This window comes from Ahaetulla prasina, chromosome 6 (assembly GCF_028640845.1).
Source record: "Ahaetulla prasina isolate Xishuangbanna chromosome 6, ASM2864084v1, whole genome shotgun sequence".
NCBI lineage: Eukaryota > Metazoa > Chordata > Lepidosauria > Squamata > Colubridae > Ahaetulla > Ahaetulla prasina.
The window spans coordinates 105488054-105508063 of record NC_080544.1 but is presented as its reverse complement, the minus strand read 5'-3'; the positions used below and the strand labels follow the sequence as shown (position 1 = coordinate 105508063).

General features: G+C 42.7%; 1 protein-coding gene across 2 annotated transcripts in view; it reads right to left on the bottom strand.

The window, feature by feature from the left end:
- The window catches only part of EPHB3 (EPH receptor B3), a 177975-nt gene that overhangs the window by 20421 nt on the left and 137544 nt on the right, over positions 1–20010 (bottom strand). For both annotated transcript variants that reach the window (XM_058187296.1, XM_058187297.1), the window contains exons 5-11: positions 15413–15748; positions 11718–11842; positions 8940–9108; positions 8728–8833; positions 3574–3626; positions 437–559; positions 83–330 (exon numbers count right to left, since the gene is read on the bottom strand). In XM_058187296.1, coding sequence (XP_058043279.1) covers positions 83–330; positions 437–559; positions 3574–3626; positions 8728–8833; positions 8940–9108; positions 11718–11842; positions 15413–15748 — 1160 coding nt within the window. The remainder of the gene's footprint in view (positions 1–82; positions 331–436; positions 560–3573; positions 3627–8727; positions 8834–8939; positions 9109–11717; positions 11843–15412; positions 15749–20010) is intronic.

Genomic DNA, 20010 nt, shown 5'->3' with positions numbered 1-20010 from the left:
GTTGAAGTCCACACATCTTAAAGTTGCCAAGGTTGGGGAACACTACTATAAGCTTTAAGGGGGAGTAGAGATTGCTCCTCACCCGGAGGAAGGAATCAAGGGCGCAGTTTTCCATGAACTCCGTAACTATCATGACCGGCCGACTTTTGGTGACCACTCCTTCCAGATGGATGATGTTGGGGTGGTCAAACTGGCCCATGATGCTGGCTTCGCTCAGGAAATCCCGCCTCTGCCGCTCCGTGTAGCCCACCTTCAACGTTTTGATGGCCACAAAGATTTCCCGCCTGCCCGGCAGTTTGAGACGGCCCCGGCAAACTTCCCCAAATTCACCTGAGGAGGAAGGGAGAGACAAGACTAGCAAAGAATACCCCGACATCCCCTGCCCTCCGGGAGATGCTCCGAGGACAGACAGCTGGGCTGCAGCTGGCCGACTTGCCTGCTCCGATCACTTCCTCGATTTTTACGCAAGAAATGTCGATTTCTTTGGCAAATTCCCGGACAGCTTCGTTTGGGTCTTCGTAAGTGAAAGGGTCAACATAAACCTTCATTCCTGGAGTAACTGCAAAGGCAGAGATAAGAAGATTTGGGTGCATGAGAGAAAAAGACTGTCCGTTAGCATCTGAGGAGGCCATATTTAAAGTTCATTTCTGTGACAGGCCTCCATCTCCATCTCCAAGATAGGTAAATAGGAATAGATAGATGATAGATAGATAGATAGATAGATAGATAGATAGATAGATAGATAGATAGATAGATAGATAGATAGATAGATAGAAAGAAATATTTGTTTATTTTACTTTATTTTATTTATTTGTCAAACACAACATTATATATAAGTATAAGCATGAAATAACCATAGGAATTGGATACAATCAAAGGGAACATTAGGACAGGAACGGTAGGCACGCTGGTGCTCTTATGCATGCCCCTTAGATAGAGAAATAGATAGGGAGGGGGAGATAGATAGATAGATAGATAGATAGATAGATAGATAGATAGATAGATAGATAGATAGATAGATAGGGATAGATAGATGATAGATATAGATAGACAGACAGACAGATAGACAGACAGACAGATAGATAGGAATAGATAGGGAGAGGAGATAGATAGATAGATAGATAGATAGATAGATAGATAGATAGATAGATAGATAGATAGAGGTAGGTACTGTGTTTCTCCAAAAATAAGACCCTGTCTTATTTTTTTTTTGAACCCCGAAATAAGTGCTTGGCCTTATTTTCGGGGAGGTCTTATTATTTTGAGGCATGTGGAGCAAGACGGGGTTCCTCTTGCCATCTTACCTGATTTCCAGCTCTGTCTCCCTAACCCTAACCAGAGGAAATGGCGGGGACTGGCTGCGCATGTGGTTAAATATTTTTGAGGAGGATTTATTTTGGGGGGAGAGCTTATTATCCAGGGAGGTCTTATTTTCGGGGAAACACAGTAGGTAGGTAGGTAGGTAGATAGATAGATAAGGTTCTTCCTGATTGTCTTGGTGATTGGAAGCTTAGTAGCAAATTACACAACTGGAAAAGAAAAGATTAACCTGAATAAGTAAACCCATTTTCACAAGAACTATACGACCACACAACATTTAATTTACAAAAAAACACCTTTGTTTGGAATTACATGACAACATGTGTATGAATGTATTTTGGCAATTCCTAGACATGGCAATAAAGTGATCCTAAATTACCCGATTTGCTGATTTACCATGTCTAGGAGTTATTTTAATCTGATCAGGCTAATATTTTGAAAATAATAATAATGCAGCAGCAACAACAACCACCATAACTGAAATAAAGCAATATAAAAGAATATAAATTAACGATGTAAAAAGTCAGACTATAAATTATTTTATAATTATAATTACAAATAATTTACAGCATGCCTTTCTACACAGCGTGCACAACAAGCTAATTAAATAACACTTTAAAGACCAGAATGCGAAGACAACCCGTCATTACCAATCTTTACAATAATAACATTGCAAAAACACAATAAAAATCCTTCATTTATAACAAATAAATAAGGAAAACCAGGTCAAGATACATATAGTCGTAGCAAACTCATCAATAAATCAATTTATAAGCAATAAAACAAGCCATATTGTGTTGGCTTTCTGGAAAGTTTTAAGAGCTGGCTTTTCCGCAGGTGCTGGGGCCAGGATATTAATGGAACTCCGGCAGAGGCTTAATTTACTATATACAATATGTTAGGAGTGAGATTTAGGGGCCTGGAGTTAGTTTTGCCTTAACTGATTGCACATTTGAATTATGTTGTTATCTATGTTTACCATAAAGAATTCCTTTGGTAGATGGTAGATAAAGTTGCCTAATAAACAAATAGATCAAATCAATAAAAATCCAAAAGAACTAACATTTGAAAATGTATGGCTGTTTTTGTCATCTTTGACAACTTTAAGAAGCATGGACATCAATTCCCAGAATTCCCCAGCCAGCAGGTTGGCTGTGGAATTCTGGGAGATGAAGTCCATACATCTTAAAATTGCTAAGGTTGAGAAACCCTGGTTTATGGGACACCAATCTAGCTAAGTCCCAAAGGTGATTTTTTTCAAAAGGCTTTGTTTTTCCTTTTTTTTTTTTTAATTTGCATTTATACCCCGCCCTTCTCCGAAGACTCAGGGCGGCTTACACTATGTTAGCAATAGTCTTCATCCATTTGTATATTATATACAAAGTCAACTTATTGCCCCCAACAATCTGGATCCTCATTTTACCTACCTTATAAAGGATGGAAGGCTGAGTCAACCTTGGGCCTGGTGGGAGTTGAACCTGCAGTAACTGCAAGCAGCTGTGTTAATAACAGACTGTCTTACCAGTCTGAGCCACAGAGGCTCTTCCTTGAAGATGTTTCGCTTCTCATCCAAGAAGAAGCTTCTTGAATGAGAAGTGAAATGTCTTCAAGGGAAAACCAAGAAAGGCAAGTTGCCTTTCGAAAAAAATTAACCATGACCTGGATGATTGAGAATCTCCATAGACAATTTACCTAATGAGCCACAGTGGCGCAGTGGTTAGAGTGCAGTACTGCAGGCTACTTCTGCTGACTGCCGGCTGCCTGCAATTTGGCAGTTCGAATCACACCAGGCTCAAAGTTGACTCAGCCTTCCCATCCTTCCGAGGTGGGTAAAATGAGGAGCCAGATTGTTGGGGGCAAATATGCTGACTCTGTAAACCGCTTAGAAAGCACTGTAAAGCGGTATATAAATCTAAGTGGTATTGCTATTGCTAATGATTAGAGTTTACAAAACTGCCTTGTTTGCTGGTAGCTTTTTTTTATGTACTAACTCTATGGAAGCCAAGTTAGGAAGAAACCTTTCACCATGGCAGACTCCCAGCAATTTAACTACTGGTTTGCTCGAACTGGCTGAATCCCACCACTGGTTCACATGAAAATAAAGAGAGGAAAGAGGAAACCGATTCGGATTTCCAAGATTCTTTTCTATAGCAGTTAAAATAAAAATAGTATATGTCATTGGTTATTTGGTCTGGTCTACTTTATTGAGTTGACACACGTGGGCTGTGTGTGTCACAATCAGATGATACTCACTGTATTGCTGCAGTTTCTCAGTGTACTCCGATTCGGTGTTGTTTTGCTGCTTCCTAGCCAAAAAAAAAAAAAGAGAGGAAAAATCACCCAAAATGCAAGTTGTCCACAAACTCTGACTTATGTTGGATTGTAACGGCTTTCACCATTTTCTCCAAAATTTAAATCCCGATTTTTTAAAATTTTTATTAATTTTCTTCTCAAAATATAAGAATACAGAGGAAAATAAAAAGTAAGGGGAAGGAAAAAGGGAAAATATGAGAACGGAAAACGAAACAAAAAAAAAAAGGCGCTGACCACCAACGCTCTTTGGCACAGTAGAAGATAATAATGTTACAACTTCAACTTTTTACTTTTATACAATAGTATATGCTCGTGATGGCGAACCTATGGCACACGCACATGCAAAGCCCTCTCTGTGGGCACGCCAGCCATTGCCCCAGCCCAGCTCCACCATGCACGCGTAAGCGCCTCCCGCCGGCCAGCTGGTCTTCAGGTCTCTGCTGCGCATGCGCAGGGGGCAGGGCATACCCCGATCTCCACAGGTTCCCCCCCAGCGCGCCCTACCTGTCTACTCCATTTTTGACGCCTGCACTAACCTGGAAGCCAAAATGGGGCATGGGAATACCGCCCGAGCCCCCCCCTTCACCTTGTTTTGAGCCTGGAAAGCCTCTTAGGCTTAGGGCCAGGGTACTTACGGGACCGCCTACTGCTACCGAATGCCTCCCACCGACCCGTGCGCTTGCACAGGGAGGGACTCCTCAGGGTGCCGTCCGCCAAGCAATGTCGGCTGGCGGCCCACGGGGGAAGGGCCTTCTCTGTGGGGGCTCCCACCCTCTGGAATGAACTTCCCCCAGGACTTCGTCAACTGCCTGACCTTCGGACCTTCCGCCGCGAATTGAAGACCTACCTATTTATTCGTGCAGGGCTAGCATAGAAATTTTAATAGTTTTTAATATTTAATAAATTTTATGGGGTTTTTACGGTTTTAAATGGTTTTAATTTCAGCCTTATATTTAATAAGTTTTTTAACTATGATTTTATTGTGTATATAATTGTTGTTTTATTTTGGCTGTGAACCGCCTTGACTCCTTCGGGAGAAGGGCGGTATAAAAATCCAATAAATCTAAATCTAAATCTAATCCTGCACCAACCTGAAATCCAAAATGGGGCGCGGGGCGCGCATGCGCAGGGGGCTGGGGCAGATGCGCAGGAGGGCGCATATCCACAGGGGCCATCAATGCGTGGAGGCAGGGCGCATGCGCGAGGGCGCTCGCATTGCATTTTGGGAGTTCAGGCACCTGTACATGCATTTGCGCACCCACTTTGGGCACTCGGCACCAAAAAAGGTTAACCATCACTGGTATATACACCAGCCATTTCTATAACAACAAACCTTGTCTAACCAACAAAAGCAAAGTCAAAATTTCATCCCCCCTCCTCCCCCATCACAAGCACCCAGTGCAGAATCAATTCCCAAACAGAAACAAAATTAAATATATTCTCTTCTTTGGATAAAAGAATCGATTTAACAATCTCTGCTTTGCCTTGCTGTGGGAAACAATATATATTTATGTCTGCTCATTAATATTTATAGACGGCAGTAATTCCTATTAATACAATTTAGGATGTTCTTTCAAATTTTTTTAACTCTAAAGGAGGGGGAAATACTTTTTCTAAATTTTTTAAAAAATAAACTTTTCTTTAAAAAACATATGTAAAATCAATGTTTTAAGACCTCTTTTTTTAAAAGTTTTACTCTTTTTTTTAACTTACTCTTAACGTACATGCATTAAAATTCGCTTTCAATAATACTTTACAAATGTTAAGGATTACGCAACTTTATATGTAAAGGAGAGAGGGGGGAAAAAACGGGTGAAATCCAGCAGATTCTGACAGTTTCTGGAGAATCGGTTGCAGACACTTTGAGCAGTTCGGAGAACTGGTAGCGGAAATTTTGAGTTCAGAGAACTGGCAAATACCACCTCTGCCTGGCCCCAGAGTGGAGTAGGAATGGAGATTTTGCAATATCCTTCCCCCAGTAGTGGGGAGGGAATGGGGATTTTGCAGTATCCTTCCCCTACCAAGCAGGGGTGAAATGCTCCTGGTTTGGACCGGATCGCCCGATCCGTTAGCGTTGGCGGCGGGTGGTTCGGAGAACCAGTAGCAAAAAATCACTCCCCCCCCCGCATGCCCAGCTGAGCTGTGCAATCATCAGAGGAGGTTTTTTTAAACTTTTAAAAGCATTTTTTCTTCGGCTGAAAAAATGCTTTTAAAAGTAAAAAAAAAAAGCTTTTGATGATCGCGTGGCTCAGCTGGGATTGTCAGGGGCTTTTTTTCCTTTTAGCGGCAAAAAAAATGCTTTTAAAAGAAAAGAAAAGCCTCTGACAATCAGGCAACTCAGCTGGGATCATCAGAGGAGCCTTTTAAAAGCATTTTTTCTACAACCTCTTCGGGCGAAGAGGTTGTAGAAAAAATGCTTTTAAAAGTAAAAAAAAAAAAAAGTTGGCCACGCCCAGTCAGTCACATTACCCACCCACCCCCACCAAGCCATGCCCACAGAACCGGTAGTAAAAATAAATTGGATTTCACCACTGGGGGAAAAAAAAACCAGCCCTTCCTTTTCAAACCCACTTTACATAAACCCTGTGTTTCCAGTCAGAGATCATGTACCAACAGCTGGATTTCCACAGCTTTGCTTTGGTAAGATTCCTCGTCTCCAAAGCAGCAACAATTGCAATCATCCAACCTTGTTTATTATCCATTACGCCTGTATGGAGCAACTGAAAGTCGCTTTGATGAAGTAGTTGGCATTCCACATTCTATTGATGGAAGAGGCACCCACCCAAAGTAACCAGCGTTGCCTCAAATGGGCCTGTGTGGCAACAGAAGATATCTGAAGGGCTTCCCTTCAATGTCCATCAAAGCTCCCAAGCTTCTAATGCCACTTATTACCATATATGGTGGACTTGTAAAAAAGTTAAAGCATTTTGGATTAAAGTATGGTGGATCATGCAGAATATTTTGAAAAAGAAGATTAAGTTTACTCCGCAGTTCTTTCTACTAGGAATAATTATGGATTGTACAGCTATAGAGACTAAATTGATTTTGAACTTAATAACAGCCGCAAGGCTTTTGATTGCTCAATATTGGAAGAAAGAAGAACTACCTACAATTGAAGAATGGACACTCAAAGTATCAAATCTGGCAGAAATGGCAAAAATTTCTGCTTACTTGAAAGGCTATACACAAGAAAAATATATTTTAGAATGGAAAATGTGGATTGATTATATTCAAAATACGTATCAGATAAAAAAATATCGAATAGCATATGAGTAAATTTAGGAAATATTTTGTATTAGATATATTTTTGAAGGAGAGGGGAATTGAGAGTGTGATTAAGTGTGGAGTGACTAGAGATTATAATTTAGGAATTATTTTGGATTATGATTGTTAGTTTTGATACCCTGCATTTTGTTCTGGGAAGTCGGGTGGGGGTGGGGGTAAGGGGAGGGAATTGGGGGTTGAGGTAGAGGATGGAGTGATGGTTAATGTACAGGGATTATTGAAGATGTATAAATATAATTAATGTAGGGTTGGGTCTGCCCAGTTACCATTTTAGAAAGGTGGGGAGGGAGAAATGAGGAGAGAGTAGGAGGTAGGAAAGAGGAGAAGAGGAAGGAAGAGGGGTAGAAGAGGGAGAAGGAAGGTGTAGGGTGGAGGGAGGAGAGGATGTAGATAAGAGAAGGAGAGGAAGGTCTGGAAAGTAGAAGAAGGTAGAAGAGGGAAGAGTGTTAAAAAGTGGGGTGGTGACTGGGCAAGCCCGACTAATTGTATATAATTGTACATTGGATGAGCTGTTTGATATGATTGTAAAAATAAAACTTTTTTATGAAGAAAAAAAAAAAGCTCCCAAGCTTCGACGTGGCCTAGAATTCTGCACGCCCTAAAGATCTTCCAACCTGGCACACCCTGAAGGTAACCCTACGGACAGTCCTCGACTTGCAACCGTTCGTTTAGTGACCGTTTGAAGTTACAACCCCACTGAAACGGATGGTTTGTGGCCGTTTTTCCCACACTTAACAACTGTTGTACGGTCACGTGATCAAAATTCAGGCACTTGGCGACGGAGTCGTATTTATGACGGTTGCAGGGACAGAAATCTCGGGCTCAACTGTGGTCGTAAGTCGAGGACTACTTGGTAAAGCTGCCCAGCCTTCTCTCACTGCCCTTGCCAAACAAGGCTGAAAGGGGCTGTAAACCAGAGCGAGGTGAAGCTACGTGGTTACTCCGCTTCGCTTTGAGAAGCAGGAGGACTACGCTGCGCTTCCGAGGGGATTCAAACTTTCCGAGGAATTTTGACCACACTTAAATGCAAAGAATTCCCAATGAATCCCACAAGATTGAAGATTTTGGTCTGTCATGCCCCTGTCGGAGTCTGAATCCAAAGGGGAAGAGGAACGGCTGACAGAGAGTGAGAGAGTGGATCCATTGGCTGTGGAAGAAACTGGGGAAGAGCAAAGTCAGGCTGCGCCGAGCAGGGGAGAGGTAGAATAAGGGTGAGGGGGTTCAGATGAAGACCAAGACTCACCCCCACCTCATCCTAGGCAGCGCAGGGAGGAACGGAGAAGAGAGCAACGTGGGTTGCGTGGCTTACGAGGGAGGAAAGGGACCTGATCCTCTTTACAAGGCACAGGTGCTGCTGGAGTTTAAAAGGAAAGGCGAAGGGGACGGGCGTTTGTCAGGAACAAACTCTGAGTTTATCTGGTGTTTCTTTGAATCCTGGCATCCTCCCAATTGGCTTGATTCACTGCCGTGCTACTTTACTTGTGGAATTCCTTATTTCGTTTGCCCTGCCGGATTAATTACCTTAGATTTTTTTGTTAGAAGTATTCTGCTTACAACATCTGGGACTGAAGTATTGCCAGCCAAAGACTATTACAGGTCGGCGGAAGAGCTCTCTCTCCAGGCCGGAGAGTTGAAAGGGACATTGGGGGCACAGTTAGTGATAATCAAGGGACTGTTCTCTGGCTGTGTTTGCCTTTGTGTCACGCCCCGGGTCATCACAGGTCAAGTTCTGGAAGCAGCTGCTATCTAACTTGTTTCCTCCTGTTCCTCCGGTGCCCAAGAAACCCCGAGCCCTTCAAGAGATGGTACCTGAAGCAGACGATGGCGATCACTACCACCGCGATCACAAAAACGAGTCCTGCCGTAGCTGAGCCAACAATTAGGGGCAGTTCCTGGAAGCGCTTGCTGCTGGAGCCTATTCCAAGGGGGGGGGGGTGAGACAAAGGACAAGGGGTTTAGCAAACGAGAGCAGGGTAGAAGAGGCGGGAGGGGGGTGGGAGGGCAGATGACAAATTGCATACCATCATCAACCAGCGTCCGAAACTCCATGGGAAAGCTGTATTGGCCGTACCCTGCCACTGTGCGAGCTCGGACCTGCACTACGAAGGCAGCGTTAGGCTTCAGTCCTTCCAGGCGCACCGCGTTCTTCTGGCTAGTGACGGTGTTGGCAATGCCATCGGTCTGGCCTTGCTGTGGAAAAGAGGAAAGATGCATCTCAGAACCGAATCCAGCCCTTCCCTACTATTGGGTAATGTGCCCGGATTATGTCTAAGTCTGGTCCAGTATCAGGTTCCACCTTCTGCCTGCTTTACTCACCGTGTGGTGACAAGTCTGCCGGGAACTCTGGGGAGGGAGGATGGGAAGGGGAATGCTTGGAGGGAAAGCGAAAGTAACTGCTGTATCTCCCTGAGACCCTGCCTCAAGGTCACCCAGCTGGGAGAAAAAAGCAGCTCCATACCAACCTACATTTGAAGTGACTGTTCGGAAAACAATTTGCCTGAATTAGTCATGGGGTGTGCGTGTCAGCGATGGGAGGGGAAAAGCTGAACTTAGGGATGTTGGCGCACAATTCTCTGTTCTGGCCATACATTACTGCAATACACTTGACTTCTAATAAGACTATACCTTTCTCAACAAGTGGAGCCAAGGATTGCGTGGTGCCAGGTCTGGTATCCAGCTTTGTACAATCGGGACATCCAGCCTTTTGATCCGGGACTTCTTGGATCGACATCATGCGTTTGATCCCTGAGCTATAGTCTCTTTTTAGAGCCATGGCTTTAATCAGAACAGGCAAGTTATCTGTTAAAGAGTGGGTGGGTGTATTTGGGTACACCAAAGGTCCTCAGCTATGCTGGCTGGAGAATTCTGGGAGTTGAAGTCCATAAGTCTTAAAGCTCAAAGTCTTAAACCTTAAAGGCTTAAAGCTGCCAAGTTTGTAGACCTCTCTGGTTGACTTGATAGAATAGAATAGAATAGAATAGAATTTTTATTGGCCAAGTGTGGTTGGACACACAAGGAATTTGTCTTGGTGCATATGCTCTCAGTGTACATAAAAGAAAAGATACGTTCATCAATGAATGTATTTGACCACCAGTGCATTCATTTTTTTTCTTAAGGTCAGGGTTAGGATTGGGGTTTGTTGATATGGGTTTGGGGAACTCCTGTATTATACAAACCCAGACTGGGTTGCATTATTTTTGCTTTTGCGAAGCGGGTTTAGCAAGCGGGCTAAGTACCTCTTCACATGCGGCAAAGAACAAAAAACTATTCAAGATTATCCATAAGTCTCCTCTCTACAGATTTCTTCTATTTGCAGAGTAGCTACACCCAAAGAGTTGAGGTTTGGTAATAGACATTTCTCCTTTCGATAGGAAATCTTCCTGTTTTAACCATCCTTATCAACTTTATCATGATCACTACAAGCATGATCATCCTCATGTAAATAATGCTGCCAACTGTTGGAGGAACATCATGGGCGGTATGTTCCTCTAATCATTCTGGCAACACCCTCCATGTCGCATGCTTGTCTCGTAACTCCCATATTAGAAATAGAAATCTGGAGATTAAAAAAAAATATTGATACATCTACGCTAGGAGCAGGCAACTGGCATCTATAGCCCTTATAAAGCCATTGATTGAGACATTGGTAATGATTTCTTTCTTTCGCCATGGAGCGAGGGGGGAGGGAGGCAGAGAGAGAGAGAGGGAGATAAAATAGAGCGAGCGAGCGAGAGAGAGATAGAAATAGAGTGTGAGAGAGGGAAGGAGATGGAGAGAGAGAGGAGGGAGTGACAGAGAGATAGAAATAAAGTGAGAGAGTGAGAGGGAGGGAGGGAGAGAGAAATAGAGGGAGGAAGGGAGGGAGAGAGGGAGGGAAAGATAGAGTGAGAGAGATGGAGGGAGAGATAGAAATAGAGTGAGAGAGGGAGGGAGGGAGAGGGAGAGATAGAAATAGAGGGAGAGGGAGATGGAGAGAGAGGAGGAGAGATACAAATAGAGAGAGAGAGAGTGAGAGGGAGGAGGAGGGAGGGGGTAGAAATAGAGTGAGAGAGTGAGAGTGAGAGATAGAAATAGAGTGAGAGGGAGAGGGAGGGAGGGAGAGATAGAAATAGAGTGAGAGAGTGAGAGGGGGGGAGAGATGGAGAGAGAGAGAGAAGGAGAGGTAAAAATAGAGTGAGAGAGTGAGAAGGTGGGAGGGAGGGGGATAGAAATAGAGTGAGAGGGTGAGAGGGAGAGATACAAATAGAGAGAGTGAGAGGGAGGGAGGGAGAGAGAGACAGCGAGAGAGAGAAACTCTCAGAAAGAGGAAAAAATCAAAGTTCAAGAAAGGATTGTCCCACTTTCTTCCAGCTCTGGCCCCACCCTTGGAAGAAAGTGGCTCATGCTGATAGGAAAAAAGAAAGTGGTTTATCATAATCTAAGGCAGGGGGTCTCCAAACCTGGCAACTTTTTAAGACTTGGGAACTTCAAGTCCCTGAATTCCTCCAGCTGGGCAATTCTGAGAGCTGAAGTCCACGCCTGTTGGCTGGGGAATTCTGGGAGTTGAAGTCCACAAGTCTTAAAGCTGCCACGTCTGGAGACCCCTGTTCTAAGGGACTTGAGTGAAAGATGTGAATTGGGGGCGGGCGGTGTCCTTCTGGTTCCCAGTTCAGGTGCATCAGCTACAATACGTTTGCACCACCGCTTCCCATCTGATTGAGAACAGAAGCCCGCTAGAAGTCTCCATGAAGCTCAGTGAAACACCCCCCTTATGCCAAACCCTTGCTGAGACTCAGCTCATACCAGGAGAAGAAATTTACCTTCTCGAAGTACTTGATCTCGTAGTCCAAGATGATCCCGTTCGGCTGCTTTGGGGGTTCCCAAGAAAGGGTCATGCTACTTCCGGAGCTGCCGTGCAGATGCATTGTGGGAACTACGGAGGGAGCTGCAAAAAGTGGGAATTGTTAGCATTTCCTTCCGTCTCGGTCCCTGCTCTTAACAACACTGTGGTTCTCTTGGCAACGTTAGATGCCTTGCATGAATGCCGGATTGGTCATCTAGGACCGTTTTCTTGGCGGCTATCCTGTAGTGTTTATTAGGAGTTGAATAATAATGATTTTCATTATTATTACACAATAATAATCATCGTTGTGAAGATCAAAAGGCTGTAAAGCACACACTTTCCTACAGCTTAATAGCTACACCGTTTTCAAATGGTATTCGCTGTGCACAAAAGAGCAGTGTGAAATGATTTGTTGAGCGGGAACTGTTAGTTCACTATTGCTAGGAGAGTCACTCCGCAGGAAGACCAGTTCTATCCTACAGGAATAAGGCTACTGATAGAAGAGAGTATTTGTAACTCAGGGTTGGATCTGTGGGGTCTTGTTGTGGTCCACCAGCAGTCTGTGGAGCTGGCAATGGAATCAGACAGCGATGAGGCTGAGGAAGAGCGTGGGCCAGTCCTGGAGGCTGGGGAAGGCCTGGATGAGGGTTCTGCGCCAGAGGCTGAGGTGGGGCCAGGGTCATCGGGGAGTGAGGTGCGGACTCCAGAGCTTCCAGACGCGGACAATAGTGAGGCAGAGGAACAGGAGGAGCCTGTTCCTAATGCATGCGTGAGAAGAGCTGCCAGAAGGCAAGAGCAGCTCAAACAAAAAAGAACGACTCAGGAGTAGGGCCAAGAGATGATTGGCCCCTCCCATAAGGCTTAAAGGACCAGCAGCTGTATTTGGGCTCTTTGCCGGAAAACAACGTTGATAGCTTCGTCTTGTTGCATTTATTTTGTATCAGCTGAACGTTTGCCAACAAAGGCCTTTGGCAGTTTGCCTAATTGGACCAAGGTTGGCGATAGGACTGAGGAATTTGTGTTGGGAGGAATTTGCTTTAATTTAGTTGAACTACGCTGAGAATGAAGTAATTCTCAGCTGTTCAAATAAAGTTTGTTTGTTTTTACACTGACTGAGTTTCTTACTACCTACTTGGGCCTGGGTCACAACAGGTCCTCGGTGCTCTCTGAGCCTGGTGGGTTTTTTTGCAGACGTCTGATTACCCAACTGGACAACATCATCAGTGCTAGAAAGGAGTGGGGTTTGACGGGATATATGAATTTTTTTTTTTATTACTTTTTTTACAACAAACAAACAAAAAGAAAATACAATTTGCCAAGTTGCATGGACTGGCTGGGGAATTCTGAAAACACAACTTAAAGTTGCTGTGTTTAAAAGCACTATAATAAACCATCATACCTAATATGTGTTTATCAATCAAATTTACAGACCACCCATCTTACTCTCAGACCTATTCTGAGTGGTATACAACTGAAACATAAAAATCATATACAATACTGTATGTCAATAAAAGGCAAGTAAAAGATGGATTGAAAAATTAAAAGGGCAAGTAGCACCATAGGATGGCCACTAATTTGGAAGCATTTGACAATATATGACAATATATGTGTAAAAATAAGAGAGTTGCTGTGTGAGGGTGATGGCCAGTTTCTAAATATGATAAATAAAATAAAAACAGTAACTTTAAAAAAAAAAAAAAAAAAAAGGAGTGGGGTTTGATCTCTGTTTAGATACTAGTCACTTGCTTTATCAGCGAGTCGAGGGACTATCAGCTCAAACAAACAAGCTAACAGTAAACAACAGCCTAATCAAGGAACACTCTCCACCAACACCAACAGAGCAAGACACTAATATATAAACAAAGGGGAAACCCCACACCCTTCCAGCACTGATGATGTTACTTAGTCGGGTAATGAAATGTTTGCAAGAAAACAACCAAGGACCCCACAGAATTAAAACACTTCTTATTCTTCTAAAACTCTTTTTATTCTTCTCTCCCCTGCATAGATCCCAACGTTCTTCTCAAATGCTGGCAGCCCGTATCAAGGATACTACTACGGTAGTTGTTTTCTATCACTTGCCAGAGAATTGCAATTTCAAATCACAGATTTGGTCCAGGGGTGAAATCCAGAAGGTTCTGACAGGTTCTAGAGAACCGGTTACGGAAATTTTGAGTAGTTCGGAGAACCGGTAGCGGAAATGCGGAGCAGTTCGGAGAACCAGCAAATGCTACCTCTAGCTGGCCCCAGAGTGGGGTGGGAATGGAGATTTTGCAATATCCTTCCCCCAGGATGGGGAGGGAGTGGGGATTTTGCAGTATCCTTCCCCTGCCATGCCCACCAAGCCATACCAACGCCCATCAAGCTGTGCCTACAAAACCGGTGGTAAAAAATGTTGGATTTCACCACTGGTTTGCTCTGTGTTATATCCTTCCCCTTCCAGCTGTTATCTACTTGCTCATTCCAGTACAAGTCTAGATATTCAAATTCATTTAAAAAAAAAAAATCAACCTTAGAGCCGGACCTGCTATGTTAAATGTTTAGACATTGGGGAAAAAAAACGATTGTTTGCAATATTACTCGCATTACCTCACTTGTAAACACTTCAAACAAAATTAACAACCCATTTGATTTCTTTGCAACAAAAATCCTTTTGTTAGGTCAGAGTTCTAACGCTATCTTCCATATATATATAAGAAAACATATATATATATGTTTTCTGAGGTTTTCACGGGTGTTTGTATGTAGGTCTTCGGTTGTTTGGGTTTTCTCCCGTGTAAAATTGGAAGTGTATTGGCGACGTTTCGACGAAGTCTCATTCGTCATCTTCAGGCTTCAGCTTCGTGCTTCTGGGAGCAATCTGTGATCGCAACTGTTTCTTCCTTTTAACTGCTGATGGGGGTTTGAACTGATTGGGTGGGAGCTTGGTTGTGCTCTGATTGGATGGGCGTTTTTTTGTGCTCTGATTGGCTGGGGGTGTGTCCTGTTTGGTTGAGGGCTTGGTTGTGCTCAGATTAGTCTGTGTTGCAGCAGCTCACCAGCTCAAATACCCCTGCAACACAGACTAATCTGAGCACAAACAAGCCCCCACCCAAACAGGACACAACCCCATCCAATCAGAGCACAAAAAAACCCCCATCCAATCAGAGCACAGCCAAGCTCCCACCCATCAGTTCAAACCCCACTAGCAGTTAAAGGAAGAAACAGTTGCAATCACCAAAGACATATATATATATGTTTTCTGAGGTTTTCACGGGTGTTTGTATATAGGTCTTTGGTTGTTCGGGTTTTCTCCCGTGTAAAATTGGAAGTGTCTTGGCGACGTTTCGACGAAGTCTCATTCGTCATCTTCAGGCTTCAGCTTCATATATATATATATGTCTTTGGTTGTTCGGGTTTTCTCCCGTGTAAAATTGGAAGTGTCTTGGCGACGTTTCGACGAAGTCTCATTCGTCATCTTCAGGCTTCAGCTTCCAACAACCAAAGACCTATATATAAACACCCGTGAAAACCTCAGAAAACATATATATATAATATAAATATATATATATATATATTTGGCAGGAACAAGATTCCTAACTTAATCCAGAAGGATCCTCGCTGGTGCAACGGAGTAGGTTCCAGGGAGAGGAGGAATCATAGCCTCCTTTGTAGTTACTCAAAGTTACTCACCTGCCTGATTGGTCGTGATGTTGACCGAGGCAAACTGTGGGTTTTGCAGACTTTTGCTGGAGACGCCGTTCACCGCTTGGATTTCAAAGGTATACTGCGTGTGGGCCATCAGGTTGCTGATGTAGATGTGCCTCTCGGTCAGGCCAAGCTGGCGGGGGACGAACTCCACGTTGTCATCGCAACGCATGCACAGCCGGCGCTCCACGCTACACTTCTTGCAGATGATGTTGTAGAGCAAGTCATCCCGCCCGCCCGCGTCTCGCGGCTCGCTCCACTCCAGCACTAGCGACGTCTCGTTCACGTTGGAAATGACGTTGCGTGGGGCTGTTGGCACGCCTGTAAGAAAAAATCAAAATCCAAAGGACCTCAAAGCATCTCAAAATGCTTCCCCCCTCCAAATCTCTCTCTCTCTCTCTCTCTCTCTCTGTGTGTGTGTGAGAGAGAGCATATCACGTGTATTTCTTTTGTTCTTTAAGTTTTTTAATTTTTAATTTTTTTACAAACATATCAAATCAATGCATGGACAGTGACACTCAGCGCACCTGAGTGTCATGCATTCTAATACAAATAAAGCTAATAAAATTCATCATCGTCATTACATTCAATCAACTTATCTATTTCTAATAACGATACACAATTATAATGAGTTGCAATCTGTCGTTATTCAATTACTCCATGTTTTCTCTTATTGTTACTTTTATTTTATTAACATTCCCCCTTCTCTTATTTCTAAGCGTATCACGTGTACTTCTGAGTCGGTGGGACTCGGCAGCAACATGCTGGCTTTGCAAGGTGGATGTTAGGTTAGAGATACTAGTTTGCTTAGAATAGCGTGTGTGGGCTTGGGATAACTATGGACTATGGATGTGATGGAAGGAACAATGATTTACAATGACAGACACATACCAAGATACAACAGAAATAATTGATCAATCAATCAATCAGAGTAGAGCAGGAATGGACCTTGGAGCAGTGGTGAAATGTAAAATTTGTTACTTCCGGTTCTGTGGGCGTGGCTTGGTGGTGGTGGGTAATGTGACTGGGTGGGCATGGCCAACTTTTTTTTTTACTTTTAAAAGCATTTTTTCGCCCTAAGAGGTTGTAAAAAATGCGTTTAAAAAAGGCTCTGACGATCCCAGCTGAGTTGCCTGATTGTCAGATGCTTTTTTTTTTTAACTTTTAAAAGCATTTTTTTGGCCGAAGAAAAAATGCGTTTAAAAATAAAAAAAACCTCTCTGATGATCGCGCAGCTGAGCTGGCATAGGGGTGGGCAGGGATTTTGGCTACCGGTTCTTCAAACTACCCGCCGCCATCGCTACCGGAACGGGCGATCCGGTCCGAACCGGGAGCATTTCACCCCTGCCTTGGAGGTTTTCTTGTCCAATCCCCTGCTCAAGCAGGAGACCTTATACCAGCTCAGACAAGTGACTGTCCAGTTTTCTCCTTAAAAACCTCCAGTGATGAAGCACCCACAACTTCTGATGGCAACTTCTGTTCCACTGATTAATTTTTCTCACTGTTAGGAAGTTTCTCCTTAATTCCACTTTGCTTCTCTCCTTGATTAGTTTCCATCCATTGTTTCTTGTCTCGCCTTCTGGTGCTTTGCAAAATAAGTTGAGTCCTTCTTCTTTGTGGCAGCCCCTCAAATACTGGAACATTGCTATCATGTCACCCACTAATCCTTTTTTTCTCTAGACTAGCCAAACCCAAATCCTACAACCGTTTTTCATGTTTCTGTCTCCAGCCTTTAATCATCTTAGTTGCTCTTCTTTGCATTTTTCCTCCTTGTTTTTGTAATGTGGTGAGCAAAACTGGGATGCAGTAATCCAGGTGTGGCCTTACTAAGGCTTTCTAAAGCGGTACTAATATTTCACGTGATTTTGATTCTATGCCTCTGTTTATACAACCCAGGATTGTATTAGCTTTTTTGGCAGCTGCCGCAAAACAAAGTAAATGAGGCTGGTATTAATTTAGATGTAACTTTTATTTCCTTCTACTTTCCTTTTGTCTCCTCTCTTGCTTGGCTTGCTATTTCTCCCTTTCTTTTCCTTTCTTTGTGTAACGTTGTTTACCTAGAAAGGCGTATAATTACCTGTGTCCAGTGATGGGCAGGTTTTTAACTGTGGAAATTATCGTTTTGGCCACCGAAACCATATTGGCAGGAATAAAATTGCTAGCCTTTTCTTTTCTTTTCTTTTTCTGGGAGGTGGGGTTTTTTAAACCGAATACCGACATTTCTAGAAATTTGCTAACTCGCCACCAGATTTCACCCATGTGAACTGGGACAGGGCGTGGAGGGTGGACGGCGAAACTTGATAGGGAGCTTTTTTTTAAAAAAATTCGAAGCATCTTGCTTTTGTTCTGGGGTGTGTAAAAACTAGCTTTTCACAATTTTCACGCTCTTCACAGACTGAGGACATGGAAGGAAATAAGAAGCGCTTCCTTACATGCAATTTGGATTAAGACAACATTCAACAGTAATTTGGTTAAAGTAGGGTTTTCTTCTAAGAGACACTTGTTCCCCATAATACTGACTAAATAAAAATTGTCGCTTATACTGCTGGATAAAAGGAAACAATGGGCTATGTTATCTGCCCTAATGATTTCTTCCAACAACCAGTTTGCCAAACCAAAATAATAGTAATAAAAAATGATCCATTTGGAAGCCAAGTCTTCCTTTCTGCTCGTGGAGAGCATTGTGCTAATATTTTCCAGGGAAACATTTCCAAACAGTGCAGGAGACGATAAAAAAAAAAGTTTTAAACTATGTTAGATTATATTGATTTTAATAATCCAGAGGACCTCTGTAAAAAAAAAAGGGGGGGGAGACGGAGCAAATTTACACATGCATTATCCCTTTTGTCTTCCAAACTGAACTCTTAAGGTCTTTCCAAATTTATCGTGTACTTTGATTTGAACTGGCCGTAAAGATGCATTTTTCTTGGGCTAGCATTTAGGAGATGATTTATGTGCAGTTCTCCTCTCCAAGCAAGTTCCTGAAGCCGCGTTGCAAATAATAATAATAATAATAATAATTCTGAAAAACTTGGCACTGGACAAAGCTTTACGTGAATATCTGCCTTGTTTTCGAAAATGAAAGTTGAAGTCTCTTTTGAACCGAACTCAACCTGTTGGCTTCGCGGACACGTTTCTGTACTGGTTATTCCTTCCTTTTAGGATTTCTTTTTAAAAAAAATTCGAAGCATCTTGCTTTTGTTCTGGGGTGTGTAAAAACTAGCTTTTCACAATTTTCACGCTCTGCACAGACTGAGGACATGGAAGGAAATAAGAAGCGCTTCCTTACATGCAATTTGGATTAAGACAACATTCAACAGTAATTCGGTTAAAGTAGGGTTTTCTTCTAAGAGACACTTGTTCCCCATAATACTGACTAAATAAAAATTGTCGCTTATACTGCTGGATAAAAGGAAACAATGGGCTATGTTATCTGGAAGGAATAAGGGCCAAAATAATAGTAATAAAAAATGATCCATTTGGAAGCCAAGTCTTCCTTTCTGCTCGTGGAGAGCATTGTGCTAATATTTTCCACGGAAACATTTCCAAACGGTGCAGGAGACGATAAAAAATTTTTTTTTAAACTATGTTAGATTATATTGATTTTAATAATCCGGAGGACCTCTGTAAAAAAAAAAGGGGGGGAGACGGAGCAAATTTACACATGCATTATCCCTTTTGTCTTCCAAACTGAACTCTTAAGGTCTTTCCAAATTTATCGTGTACTTTGATTTGAACTGGCCGTAAAGATGCATTTTTCTTGGGCTAGCATTTAGGAGATGATTTATGTGCAGTTCTCCTCTCCAAGCAAGTTCCTGAAGCCGCGTTGCAAATAATAATAATAATAATAATAATTCTGAAAAACTTGGCACTGGACAAAGCTTTACGTGAATATCTGCCTTGTTTTCGAAAATGAAAGTTGAAGTCTCTTTTGAACCGAACTCAACCTGTTGGCTTCGCGGACACGTTTCTGTACTGGTTATTCCTTCCTTTTAGGATTTCTTTTTTTAAAAAAAAAAATATTTTCCAGTCTAGACTGATATACTCCGGTAGTCGCACATTTAGGTTTTAAAAGACTCGACTGTTTAATTTCCCAGGCCAGATAAAGTCATCCATTCGAACTATGTCTAACTAATTACTTTCCAATTTCCCCGTTTCAAATGGACGCTACAGATAGTCTTCAACTTACAACCATTCATTTAGTGACTGTTTGAAGTTACGTCAGCACTGAAAAAAAGTGACTTATGACTGTTTTTCAAATTTATAACCATTACAGCCTGATCAAATGCTCGTTGGAGCGAATGCTCCAACACTGGAAATTTTTAAGAAAATGTTGGATAACCATCTGACTGAGATGGTGTAGGGTTTCCTGCCTGGGCAGGGGGTTGGACTAGAAGGCCTCCAAGGTCCCTTCCAACTCTGATGTTATGTTATGTTATCAAAATTTGGATGCTTTCTGTCGAGGAAAGTCAAAGGGGAAGCCAGATTCTCTTAACAACGGTGTTATTAACTTAACAACCACGGTGATTCACTTAACAACTTGAGGCAAGAATTGCTGGTAATTCAGAGCAGCCCAAATTCTA